The following is a 14,226-nucleotide window of genomic DNA, read 5'->3' as shown; positions in this document are numbered from 1 at the left end:
AGCATAGTAAAATTACTAAATCCGTGGTTTAAATGAACAACACGCAACCATATTTTTGAGTCAATAATGTTTTGTTCTTAAAATTATTATGTGTTGATTTTTGCTGCGCATAGTAATGTCGACCGCATTCTTAGTAAAACTGTTAATGACAGGATGAGTTTCTTTACTACGTGCATTGTAAAAGTACAGTTATCCATTAAAAAAAAATGCATTACTATTAAAATTTGTATCTTATTAATCGCAGCGCACTAAATTGGACTGCGCACTCATGACTGCGACATTTGTGCGAACCTGCACATTCGTGCGACCTGTCAAATCAGTGTAAAATCTGTCGGAGTTCTACACGCTAACCTCTTTTCAGTCAACCTTTGTACGGATTACTGCGACTGCAAAACATTGCACGAAATCCAATTTTCAATGAAAGAGATAATATCATGATGCAAACATAACATAAACAAGCGGTTTACGCAAAATAAAGTTATTCCAGTTTTGACATTCAAACAGTGCGTTTGTGTTTCGTTTCTCTCCTTTCCACTCCGAAAGTGCTCCCTGTCTAACAATTAGAACCACGTTATGATATTTTCGAGAGCCTCAAAATTATATTAATTTTATTTCAAATAAATTTTTTTTCTTATATTCAATTAACTTTCCACACCCTTCACTCATATCGAAGAGAACCGCTTCGGTAATTTACACTTAGCATCTGAAATAAAAATGAAAAAAAACAGAAAACAATTAATTATAGGAAATAGTATAATTTTTCCGTATGCTAATTTGATAAGCAGTTGGTTAATAAAAAAAAACAATTTAACTCACCGGCAAGACAGCTTTTCTCGGCCCGGCGATGTGCATCCTTTGTCCCAATAGTCTAGTGTCCTCTGACGTTTGCCAATTGTGCCGTAACCTTTCCTGGCTACATCACAAATTTCCTACGATTGGGGAGCTCGAGAACTCTAAAACAAATTAAGAAAAAAAGTAAATCTATGTTGCAATGTTCATTTTGCTTATCCAACAAGAAGCAGGGGAAAGTAAAAAGCACATTCTCACCTGAAAAATGCATTTTTCGACCAAACGAATCTGATGCTGTCCGGCTCCGGGTGCGTCTATTCAAAGGGTCGTTGAGCCCCGTCGGACTGTCGTCGACCAAATTTCAAAAACTTTTGCTCCGGGTGCGTATCGGTTTAAAGGCCCTGTCCGGCTGTCGTCGATACAATCTGCATGGACTTCACCAAAGACGATGACCATGCGCATAGTAATTGCAAGAACACGAATTGTGCAATATCTAAATATCATGCGCATGGTAATTTAGACACTAGAGAATTACTATGAGCTGCCAAAGTTCACTTAGTAAAAATACTATGTCGTAGTATTTTAGCCCAGATTTCTGGTAGAAAATACTAACTCGTGGTTGAAAATACTAGATCGTGGACATAGTAAAATTATCATGATCCTGTATTTGAAAAACCCATGCATTTTTTTCCGTGTACAGTGACTGGTTTTCAGCTTTCGGCAAAAAATTTTTAAAATGCGTTTTTAAACGTTTTTATCTACTTTGTCAAGTTTCAGCCGATTAGGCAATAGACTACTTTAGTGTCTGAACACGAAACAATTTTGTAATTCCACATAGTATAGCTGTTCTCTATGGTTAAATAAGCGTTTTCTTTAAGGTGGCCATTATGCGCTTATCTCCCCTACCTTACATAATTCTATAGAAGTTGGTCCAACTTTTTTTTCGGGTTTCATTATTTTTGGATCTAAAGGGTGTCCACGATGAAATTGCCACAAACAAAATTGATTCGCAAAATTCGAGTTTTCATCCGATTGTCATCAAATTTTCAGGGATTGAAAAATAACTATTAAACTTTATTTTGCCATTTTACTCGTATTTTATTTACAGTCCATACGCAAATGCCCGCACTTTGGCCTTAATCCCGGCCATAAGATTCTGCACAACCTGTGAATCAACCGTTTTTTGCATGTAAATCCATACTTCCTTCGTTCCTCTTCCTTCAGTTCCACTACCTTAGGTCGTTTAATTAAGAAGGTGCTGCTTCATAATCGCCTAGTACTCAAGGTTGCCGAAAAAAAATCTGTGTTTTGACAAAAAAAATTCTCGAATTTGAACCTAAAATTCTGTGGCGGTTTTCTGTGACGCTTTTTCTATGAAGTTCATAGGGAAATCATGTCAAATATCAACAAATTGGAAATTTGTTACAATTTTAATTAAAAAAAATCAACTTACATAACATTTTTCCAAATTTTCATTAATTATAGTCAGAAATAAAAGTTTAAAATGACAAGAAAATTTATAATTTTTGGAAATCTGTACAAAATTTAGAGAAACTGTGAATTCTGTGAAAATTTTAAAAATTCTGTGATCTGTGACACAGATTCTGTGACGAAATTTTGCTCAAAATTCTGTGATAATACAGATTTTTCTGTGATTTCGGCAACCTTGCTAGTACTTCTCGATGGGGCGGAGCTCCGGAGTGTTGGAAGGATTGAACATTTTCGGCACGAAATTGACCTTATTGTCCGCATACCACTTCAGCACGTCCTTAGAGTAGTGGCATGAGCCAAATCTGGCCAGAAGATTGTTGGGACGTTGTGGGCCTTCAGGAGATCAAGCAGCCGCTTCTGGAGGCACTCTTACATGTACACCTGTCCGTTCATTGTGTCCTGGGTCACGAAAGGTGCATTCCGGTCCCCGCACGTCCAGATGGCTTGCCAAATCAGGAATTTATTCGTAAATTTGGATATCTTCTGAGTGCGGACATGTTCCGAAACTCTGAACTTATCTTTGGCCGTGAAAAACAGGTTGCCGGGGATCTGTTTGAAGTCGGCTTTCACATAAGTTTCGTCGTCCATGATGCGGCATTCAACTTTCGTCACCATGTACAACTTCCTGGCACGGGTTTTGACGGACTTGTTCTGATTCTTGTCGCGATCAGGGGCCTTTTGTACCTTGAACGTTCGAAGCCCAGCCTTAGATTTGCCTTCTGGTCAGAACTTCGGCTTAGATACAGCTTCTTAGCGGTTGTGATTTTTGGTGTTGTATGGAATGCTTTTTCCTTCACTTGTGAGCTTCCGATCGGTGGTCAATCGTTTTTCGAACTGCTAAATCAGTCGCGACAGCGTGGAATTCGCTGTCTCATGATACTCAATGATCGCATACTCATTTGGAAGCATAATTATCACATATTACATTTTGATAATTTAAGGCATTTTGGTGTCTACAGCCTCGTTGCAATGAATATTTTCATGATATTTAATTACATAAAAAATGTTTTTAGGTGTACTTCATGTTTCTATTAAAAAGATCAAAACAAAATTTTTAAATAAGGCCTTTAGACAGAAATTAGAATGTAACATGTGACAATTATGCTTCCAACGGCAATTCACTGGAGGTGCAATGATCACATGTGCCATCGATTTCTGTTTCAAATGCATACAATCCTTGTACGGATAAGACAAAAAAAAATGCGCATCAAATACGAAATATCTCGTTATTTGACTCAAGGCAAATGAGCTGCACTCATAACGCAAATGTTATAAATTTAACAATCAAACTCTATTCTACAAAATTCAACCCAACCATTCCGGTTACTCAAAAATACTAAATTTATGGTCCAGTGGTTTGTTTTATATAAAATGCCGAATTTTGGTGTTTCCGACTCAAATATTCTCGAGAGTCTTAATGTGTTAAGTTAAATAATGATCGAGATTTGAATCATTCTAGTGGCCGCTATGTCAGAGGTATTTTTTCTTTCAAATATTTATTCTATTGAAGCTAGCTCTAATCGCCCTTACTGGAACCTGTCCGCGCTCAGAGAACGGAGCACACCTTCGAACTTCACAATCTCGATGGCACCGCACCACACGAGGACCGGACAACAGAAGTTCCATCCGAAGAGATCAGTGCTCAGCCGGCCTCAAATGAGAGAAGTTCATTCGAGGGGACATCGATCGAACTGAGTAGCGGATATCGGAAGTGATCGATTGACTTGTCAAGCAGTGTAAGCAGTTTGCTTAAGTGACCAAGCAAGAACCTCTTGCTTATAACCGGTGGTGTAGTTTTCTCATGCTTTCATTCCTGGTTAATATGTGGCCAGCGATTGAACTATGAACGGTGATAGGTTACAAAACTAGAAACAACAAATTCATGATCAGTGTGGACGAGTACAGGCTTATCTCTAGCTAATCGAAGCATCCAGGAAGTAGATCGACCAGCTTGCAATGGTGAACTTTTACCAGAGATTTGTGACCTGTCCTGCATCGAAATGGTTGTTGATCGTTCTGGCAGCGGTGATCGGCTTCACGACGATGGCTGACGCTCAAGGAGATTACATGTACGGTATGCGTTCTTCTCAGGCCTTCTCAGAGCTTATTTTTTGTCATTCATCTTCATGGATCAACAGCTTCCAAAACAAACAAAAACGGAAAACCCGCTTGGAAGACGTAGCTAGAAATCCCCATAATCTGGTTTAATTTAAGTACCTTCCAGTCATTTTTGTTTTGAACGAAGTTTTTTTTTTCTCATTTTTTCTGACGTGAGATACCTAGTTGTCAGGATTAAAAATAAAAGATTTACATTTATGCCACCAGACTCGTCGTGTCATGACGAAGAATAGATGGAACGGAATCAACGAAAAGAGCATTGATGATGAACATTTGTGTTGAGTTGGGTGATAACCTATTGCTTTGGGTTAGCAGATGAGGGTTTGCGAATCGAACCCAAACTTAGCATGACGATGCTCGTGCTAAATTTCATCGGCAGAAGCGGATTGCAATTTCTCGGCACATAACAGTCAGCTTGGCATACAAAATCATTTTACATCGCTGAACATGACAGCGGTCTGTTTTGGTGAAAAACAACATTGAATTTGAGCATTCTCAGGCTGGTTGTTAAAACTTTAGAAATCTAGAAATGGTTACAGACCCCCTAGCTAAAATTTATTGTTGCCATCATCCATCATTGGAAATCAACACAAAGATCATTTACCTTTGGAAGAGTCGCTGCGACACAGTTGGAGGATTGGAATAAAAATAACTTTGCGGCCCCGCCGCCGGGGAACAAACTCGCTCTCACGGGCCAGAGCACACAAAAAGAGAGTGTAGCATAAATTTAAATCTACCAACAACTCTTCTGCTAAGCTGCAAAATACTATGACGAAACCGTCAATCTGCACTCAGTTGATGTTCGATTCGAAGTTGGGTATTGCTCATCTCGTTCAGGGTAGTCTTCTGATGTCACTCAACCTCATTTGTATTTAGTGTGATCCCCCATTATCTTTCTCTGGGATAGTTAGTGTAAAACAATGGAATTATAGTTTGTTGGTTTACTGAAGAAAACGCGGTTAGAAAACGTTAAGAACAAACCGATCAACAGTTTCGAAATCAACTGATATCTTGAAGTTGCGCAAAAGAAATCCGTGATGATAAACTATCAATAGGTCAAGACGGCAGATAAAAGATTTTTAGAGTAAGGTATTAAGTTTGAGAAAAGAGCGAAAGAGAATCAGTCTACCGGTTTTCTACGATGATGCTGTTCTGGTCGAGTGTTTTCATTATCATCATGCTGTCAGCTGTGGACGCACACCTCGAGGAGTTGTTTGGTATGATATCAACCATTTACTCTACTCTGCTCGATCTTTTGCTCCAAAATGTGTTTTTTACATCTCTAACCATCTAGCATTAAAATGCGGATTCTTAAATGCTGAACATCATCAAATATTATCTCTGATTAAAACATTTTAAATAATAAATTTGGCATTTCAACCTAGAATTGCGTAAAACGAATGTCCAGGACAACAACTGAAAAATATATCTCTCAACTTAATATACTATCAATTATAAGAGCATTTTGAAGATTTCAAGAAACAACGATGGTTCGTCGATTTTAAAAATCCACTGTTATTATGAACTTATATATGTGTTAAGTATTTCGAAGCAAACTAGCATAAATATCGACTCAATCTTTCCTTTCCGGGAATGTTGCTAAATGGGAAAATCAACTAGATAAAATTTAGTAAAAAAAATCATCTCAAAAAATGCCATGATCTTAGGGTGTCCAAAACAAAAACACGATTGATGTCATTTGCAAGGTTGGTCCGAAACATGGTTCTAACCAAAAATACAAAGAAAATACAAAAAAAAAATTAACAGAAAAAATATACAAAACACACAAAATACAAAAAGCTAAAAAAATATAAGAAAGTACAAAATAAAATATTATATAGCTGCCGACCATGGTCAGAGGATAGCGCTCAAGTCTTTTAAGCAAGCAAACCAGATTGAATTGGTCGATCTTGGATCGATCTTTCGAAGATCGATCTTGTCAACTCTAATTTTCTTTTTGGATCGATTATTTAGTCTAAAGAAAATCCTTTTAATCGGTTTATTTTCGATCCGATCTTTTCAATTAGTTTTTTTTCGGTGAGAGCCGAAAATATTAAGATATAATTGTGAGAATCGATTTAATGCTAAGCCGTGCCATCTGATTGACAGTTTTGGTATTCGAATTAAAATAGGCTTTTATGCAATTTACAGTCGAAAAGTGAGCATTTCAACACTGAAAACAATATCCAAAAGTGCTTCTTTCCAGCCATGCGCGGATCTACGGGGGGGGGGGGGGGGGATGATGGGGTTGATCACCCCCCCCAGGCGAAAAAATTAATCATTTTTTTTAACTCAATTTAGATGAAATATAACTTTTTCATGTGTCAAAATACCTTAACGAAGATATTAACATTTTAACGCGTGCATAAGAATTCAATAGCTGCTTAAAAATATGCTTGAATTGAGTATAAACAGTATGCGCGAGTATAACTTCGTGTTGGCTTCGGGCGAGTGAAAAGGATAAAGCTTGCACCTCACTCCTGAGGAATTTCCTAAGCATGACAGCAGATTGGTTTTCTTTATTAACCGATATTCAGAGTTGATGAAGGCGCCAGTGCCAGAAACGTCGGTTGATAGTGACTAATTCTGAATGATTTCTGAAAGAAGCCTACATTCATTTTAAAGTTGATCATAAAGTGATTTATTATTTATGCATGTTTACCATACTTGATGATAATTTTCTTAAAAAAAATATTGGGTCCACAGATGAAAATTTTTAATAATTGTTCTATTTTCGGCTAGAAATATTCGTAACATAAATCTGGCCATTTCAGTAACACTTTTTAACTGTGGGAAAAAAACCTCAAAAGCGATCATGTCCTTGAACAGACATCAACGTTTTGTTAACTAAAATTTTGAAGGTTGTTTTTCCTTTTCTTATCCGTATACGTAGGCAAGTGTGCGTAAGAACTGTAAAAAAAACTCTATAGTTGATATTATTTCCAGATGTAGCAACCGAAAATCTGATCGATCGAACTTTGCATACATCTGGATCTGCTACCGCTAGTCTCTGCTTTCAGGAACATGCATGCCACCGAAGATTATAAGAGGAACCATAAAAGCATCGAAATGCTTTCAAGTTCTTCTAGCAAATCTGACCTCCAGAATGATCACACGTTCGCATCTGCTGTAGACCCATTAGCCTATGAAATAGATAAAGGTGTTGTTTTGAAGGGTCATTCTAAACCTTACTCAACTATAGATGATATCACAAAGCTTAATATTTTAACTAGACACTGGGTACCTCCAACACAATTTTCGTTTCCATACTCCGAGCATTTGAAAAGTGCTGAAAAAGAAAAACGATACGCAAGTGCAATGCATTTGGAAACATTCAAAAGTTGGCTAGTTTTTTCCAAACTAAGCAAGGTTATTTTTGTAAAGTCTGTCCGCTTTTTGTAGTCAACCTCGCTGGTGCAGTTTATAAAACTGTTCAACTGTTAAATCTTGTTAGCCACAGCAAAAAAACGCTTTAAGTATTCGATAAAATATATAAAAAAGAATCTACTCAGCAAACTTCTTTAAAAAAATTAAATATAATGATTAGCAATCTATATTTTTTTGTCTAGATACTTCCTTATTTGTGTTTTAAATGTTTATTGGTTTTTGATTGTTTTTTGATTGACGTCTACATTGACGGGTTTCGATAGGTAATGAAGCAGCATACGGATTAAAATTGGAACTCAAAGGAGAAATTATTTCGATTGAATATAATTGTAACTTGTGTAAATGGATTTTTTACCCAAATATTATAATAGTTTCAAAATTAATAAGACGTAGTTATAACTATAAAACCAGAGATGCTTATTTGAGTAAGTTGATATCATACCAACAGATTTATTTTTGACTGTAAATAAATGAAGTAGGATTTTCAAAATTAAATTGCTTATGGATTTCTAATCTGATAAGAAAAACCAATGCTCATTCCATATCCCCAACTAGATATATAAACGTAAATTCAACTTCATATTAGTGAAAAAAAAAAACATTAGTCTGCGTTTTGCCTAAGACTAAGCCAGTCACAAACAGATGTACAGAATTCTTTGAACAATTTTTTTTTTATTGTCTTTAATATTTTTTACATGCTGCTGAATTCTCTTCATTTTTATCATCATTATTTTTCCTGCCACAGTTTTTATTTTTCCCAATCACTCAAAAAATGTTGGCCATATTTTTTGAAAATTTACCAAATCACCCCCCCTAAGAGCAATCTCTAGATCCGCGCCTGTTTCCAGCACTGAATTCAGTGCCGAAAAGAACGTTTCACGACCCACTTGATCATAAATTTTCAGTCGTTTGCATGCGCTTCTTGTAGGTTAATTAATCAATTTTTAAGGTAATTTCTCGAATTTTCATAAAATTGTGTATGCAACTCATTACAAAACTCGATTTTTCAGCCCTCGACATTATTGTCTAACTCGGCTAGCCTCAGTCGTTAAGATTACGACTCGTTCTAAAACCCACTTTTTGCAACTTGATGGATAAATAACTATCATAAAATTTTAGATAGCATATTTTGCTTCGTTGAGATCGATCCCTTAGCTCCGATTTTTTAGATGGATCGAATTTATGTAAGACCATTCATCTGAATCGATCTTAGAGATCAATTTTTTCTTGAGATCGAACAATCCTAGTTCAAACATTCGTCAAACTAAATTGCGTGTAAATCGATTATTAGTTTAAAAAAAATCAAAGTATCTTTCTTTTTTAAGGTTAATCTGTATAAAAGACGGAAAAAATACTCAGATAATATTCCGGTCGACCTAGTCCAGATTAGCGAGGCTTTCGTTTGACGCATGTCATCAGATTTTGTACATTCTCCTTATCCACTTTCTTCGGCGCAGAACGCCAGATTGTTTTGAACTGCTTCTCGCTGCTTACAGTTCTTATTTACGGTTTTGCTTAACTATCGTTAAAAAAATCGATTGGGGGAAGTTCTGGTGTATTAGGAGGGTTCTTATCCTTGGGCACAACCTGAATGTTGTTAGCGGCATACCACTCCATGGCCTTTTTTCATAATGGCAGGATGCCAAATCCGGCCAAAAAGCACAGACAAGTCATGTTTTTCCGGGAAAAGCAGCAAACGCTTTTGAAGAATTTTTTTTAGATAAATTTCCTGGTTGACCCGGCTGCAACGAATATGTCGCTCTACAAGCCTCAGGTACAGATAGCTCTCCAAACGAGATATCTCTTGGCAAACTTTGATAGTTTAATATGCTTGAAATGTTTGCCACCTTTCCCCATCCGTCCTGGAAGCTGTCTGAAGTCTGCCTTGGCGAAAGTTTCATCGTCCATCGTTCGAAATCAAACTTTGTCAACAATGCCGTATACAGCTCAGAGGACTTGTTTTTGACGTAAGGATTATCTTAACATTGCGATTAGCAGTCACTACCTTCTCAAATGTCGACAGTCTGGATCGTTTTAGGCTTCATGCACGGTATTCCCAACTTATTGACGACATCTCGAACGGAAAGATTGGAGTGCTAGCCACTCTTCGGTTCGTCACTGCGGCTCCCGGATTTCGATTTCCTCCAGATCCCGGCTTCCCAGTTGTCGAAATGCGTTCCCGGAACACTTTTATTACATTTGTGATGGTTGATTTCGCCACATTCAACGGTTTTGCTATTTCTGTTTCGATTTTCACGACGCATGTAAAAAATCCTGCTTCGTAGCTCCTTTTACTTGGACGCCATTTTAAAAACTAAAGACTTCGAAAGACTAATAGAGAGAGACTAGTACACACATACACCTACAAAATGAGGGGTGTTCAGGTTTATTCTATGAATGATTAAAAAAAATACGACGAATTTAAGTTGACCATTTTTTGATCCGAACACCCTTTATCACAAAAATCAGTCACAGAAAACCATGTATCAATTTGAAGTGCTCTGATAAAATGTGTTTTCATTTCAAAAGTGACTAGAACATGGGTGGCCAAGATTTTCACAAAACTTTCCTTATTTTGAAGCTAGCGGACAGCAGAAATTGAATTCTTATGAAAATTCCGCATCATGGATCTGCTGTGGGCTTCAAAAACCTCATGGGCCGCGGGCTCAATAGTTTTTGACTATTAAAGATACCCGAATTTATGCAAACATTTTCTGTTTCTTTGTACAGAAACATTTTCTATCCGTATCCGTTTCAGTACATAGAAAGAGAAAATGTTTGCATAAATTCGGGTATCTTTATTATCAAAAACTATTAAGCCCGCGGGCCATGAGGTTTTTGACTCCTTAAGACCCTCGAATGTATGTAGTAACTTTTTTCCTTCGATGTACATAAAGGGTGATACGGTCAAAATTTGGTCAATATCAACTTGACGTATTTCTTTCAATTTTGCATTAAAAAAAACTTGAACACCCTTCATTTTGAAGGTGTGTGTGTGTGTGTGTAGAATGTTGCTCCTATTTTGATTTTGGAAATTCACTCTTCAGTTGTCAAAATGCTGTCCAAGAAAGAAGAGCAGCGTTTCAAAATTTTGCTCGCGCATCGCGAAAATCCGAGCTACTCGCACGCAAAGCTGGCAAAATCGCTAAAAATTTCCAAATCAACCGTTACAAATGTAATTAAAGTGTTTGGGGAACGTTTGTCGACAGCCAGGAAGTCTGGAAATCGAAAACCGGAAGCCGCTGAGACGACAAAGAGAGTTGCCGGTAGTTTCAAGCGAAACCCTAACCTCTCTCTCCGAGATGCCGCAAACAAGCTGGATGTATCGTCTACAACCGTGCATCGAGCCCAAAAACGAGGCAGACTATCGATTTACAAGAAGGTAGTGACTCCAAATCGCGATGATAAACAAAATACGACGGCCAAAGCGCGATCCCGGAGGCTGTACACGACGATGCTAACGAAGTTTGACTGCGTGGTAATGGACGACGAAACCTACGTCAAAGCCGACTACAAGCCGCTTCCGGGACAGGAGATAACAGATATTTTCAAGCACATGAAACTGTCAAAGTTTGCGAAGAAATATCTGGTTTGGCAAGCCATCTGTACCTGTGGCTTGAAAAGCAGCATTTTCATAGCTTCCGGGACTGTCAACCAAGAAATTTACGTGAAAGAGTGTTTGAATAAACGTCTGCTGCCTTTCCTAAAGAAACACGGTCGTTCCGTACTGTTTTGGCCGGATTTGGCATCTTGTCATTACGGTGAATAGGCCATGGAGTGGTACGCCGCCAACACCACCGATTTACATGCGTTTTCCCTTGACCAAATTTTGACCGTATCACCATTTAAAACAACCTATCGGCGGTATGCAAACCCAATTCGGTATGCAACAACCCATCCATGGTATGAAATTTTCAAAAAAGAGATTCGTTTTCTGCTCTTTGCAAGCTTCAAAATAAGCCTATTTCAGTGAAAATCTTAGGCACCCGTGGTGTTTAGGCTTAGATCGGCTTACCAGATGTTCCGAAGGGTTCGCTCCCGTTTTTCTCCTGTGAATATCGAACGGCCCAGATAAATAGCAGTTGAATATCGTCACTCGCAACCGCTTGGGTGAAGATGTTATTACTTCACAACAGCATCAAAATTGCACAGCTTATAATTTCCACTTTAACACCGAACAACAAGTTGCACACCTTGCTGAGATAAACTTAACAGTGGAAGTAACTAAATAAGTTTGAACTTCTATTGAGGGATTATAGGATTTGCTTTTGGCGGACAAAAAACGCGCAATCGAGCAGAATAAGGTTCTTACTATACTGGTTTATTGTACTTTGCACATTTGTGTTGTACCTTGAACAAAGCTATATACACAATCTGAGAGCTTTACTCTGGTTTAGAATTTAAGTTTTCATTTCAAAGCTCTTTTCGTTTAGGTTTTTCTCTGGTACCAACACATGGTTTGGAGGTTCCGCAGTGCGTATTTTGTACAAAATATTTATATTTATGAAGTTTGTTTCAATTTTTTAGTTTGTGTTTAGATTTTGCGTAGAAAATTTAAAAATATGTTCAACTTTCCAAAACTGAACCTTTTGTGGGAATTTCCGTGCACTTAAACTTAGCTGAACAAAATATATTGTTCATTTCAACATGTAAAGACACAGGTTCGTTATAGAAAACCCATCACAAGTTTTTAGGCGATCAGATTTTAAATGTTTCTATTTTTCTCCATTAAAATGGTGCCAATGAAATTGGAGATATAAAAAGAATATACAAAATTTTGTAGATGAATTGATCTATGTACATATTGATGAGTTTTCCTATTATGTGTTGGTTGAGTAGTGAAACTGATGAAATTTGTCTTCCAGAGGGTGATCCGTGCACTTTGAAGGATGGCACATCTGGCGTCTGCATGGAATCGATCAAATGTGCTTGGTTCAACGAGACAATCATTAAGAAGAAACAGTTCAATCAGCGGGTCAGTTGCGGATTTGACGGTATGATTGAGATTATTTGCTGCAAAACCGATACGGTGTCGGTCGGAATTCGGACGCGATTGGCATGTGACAAGATTCCGATGGTTGACAATCGTCTCACATTCCACATTATCGATGGCGAGGAAGCAGATGACGGAGAGTTCCCATTCATGGCCGCATTGGGCTATCAGAACGATGAAATTGCGAAAGGCTATGACTACAGATGTGGCGGAAGTTTGATTGCGGATAACTTTGTGCTAACTGCGGCTCACTGCATTCCCATTAACGGTCGACCTGTGGTTGTGCTTTTGGGAACAAAAACTCTCGATCCCGAACACTTTGGCGTGATCGTCGGAATAAAGGTATTTGATGCTGGCGTTTTCAACTTGACGTTATTCTTAATAAAACAACATATTCTAGCAATTCTTTCCCTACCCAGACTATCGAGCGGCTCGCAGTTACCACGACATCGCACTGATTGAGTTGGAGAGAAGCCTCGTAAACGAGCCTGATGTTAATCCAATATGCTTGTACAGTGGAACAGAAGATCTCCCGAAGACAACAGTATTGACTGCTGAAGGTTTTGGCATCGTTGACAGTGATAGTAAGTAGCAGAAGGACGATCAATGTTTTCTGTTTTCTATACACTCTTTCGATTTTAGAACAGCTCCGGTCGGAAATTCTGATGAAGGTTAACCTCACGACGGTAGCACTGGACAAGTGCAATCAAACATTTGCCGACAACAATCTTCTCAAGAACAACCGACGGCTTCCTCAGGGAATCATCTCGACGCAATACTGCGCCACTGGGCGCGAAAACGAAGACACGAAACTGATCGGGGACACGTGTCAGGGTGATTCCGGTGGACCGCTGCAGATTATCGAGGATGGCAAATACAAGCTAGTCGGGGTCACTTCCTTCGGGAATGGTTGTGGATCAGCCACGCCGAGCGTCTATACCAGAGTATCACGATATATCGATTGGATCGAGTCCGTAGTGTGGCCAAAAGTTACTCCGAAGTAAACGTGTTGTGAGTTTTAGTGAAAAAAGACAAAATACAATGATTTTTTTGGCTCGACTATTGGAATCTTTCTCCACGCATCAATCAATTGCTTCAAATGAGAAAAGAACCCTAATGTTTTGTTTTTCGTTACAAATGCAAGAATCTACGACACTCAATACTATAGGGGACATAAGATTATTGGTCTTAGCATAACTGAAACAAGCTTTAATTCTTGTGCTCTACACTAAAAGTTCAACTAACTTTATTCGAAAAACCGCGTTAATTCCCGGAAACCGTGGAAAAAGACCGCTGTGGGTATGCAAGAGAAATCTTAAGGAAATGAATACTCCATGCCAGGAGCTTGAAAGATGGTGGCTTCCGCCCACCTTTTTATTTAAATGACGGAAAATTGCTTGAAAACCTCACAATAGGGGAATTGGTAGAAAGAGCTCAACAATTTTGCT

The 14,226-nt window shown here is 38.1% G+C and overlaps 1 protein-coding gene across 3 annotated transcripts; it reads left to right on the top strand.

Moving 5' to 3' along the window:
* Positions 1-3,905: 3,905 nt before the first annotated feature.
* On the top strand, positions 3,906-13,856 carry LOC129739468 (serine protease persephone-like). Of its 3 annotated transcripts, none has more exons than XM_055730940.1 (4): positions 3,906-4,349; positions 12,651-13,120; positions 13,179-13,362; positions 13,421-13,856. In XM_055730940.1, exons 2-4 carry the CDS (start codon positions 12,695-12,697, stop codon positions 13,780-13,782), a joined length of 972 nt encoding a protein of 323 aa, XP_055586915.1. In that variant the 5' UTR covers positions 3,906-4,349; positions 12,651-12,694; the 3' UTR covers positions 13,783-13,856. The 3 variants fall into 3 exon arrangements, with proteins under 3 accessions (XP_055586915.1, XP_055586912.1, XP_055586914.1); XM_055730937.1 differs by having other exon boundaries at positions 3,906-4,354; XM_055730939.1 differs by lacking the exon at positions 3,906-4,349 and adding an exon at positions 5,208-5,615.
* Positions 13,857-14,226: the final 370 nt, after the last annotated feature.

This window comes from Uranotaenia lowii, chromosome 1 (genome assembly GCF_029784155.1).
Source record: "Uranotaenia lowii strain MFRU-FL chromosome 1, ASM2978415v1, whole genome shotgun sequence".
Taxonomy (NCBI): Eukaryota; Metazoa; Arthropoda; class Insecta; order Diptera; family Culicidae; genus Uranotaenia; species Uranotaenia lowii.
This window is presented reverse-complemented; position numbering and strand designations above follow the sequence as displayed.

Coding starts and splice junctions, on each gene's coding strand:
- LOC129739468 (XM_055730937.1), top strand. CDS start 4,237: ATGGTGAACTTTTACCAGAGATTTGTGACCTGTCCTGCATCGAAATGG. Junction 4,355..12,650: donor TCAAGGAGATTACATGTACG/GTATGCGTTCTT, acceptor TTTGTCTTCCAG/AGGGTGATCCGTGCACTTTG. Junction 13,363..13,420: donor TGGCATCGTTGACAGTGATA/GTAAGTAGCAGA, acceptor TTTCGATTTTAG/AACAGCTCCGGTCGGAAATT.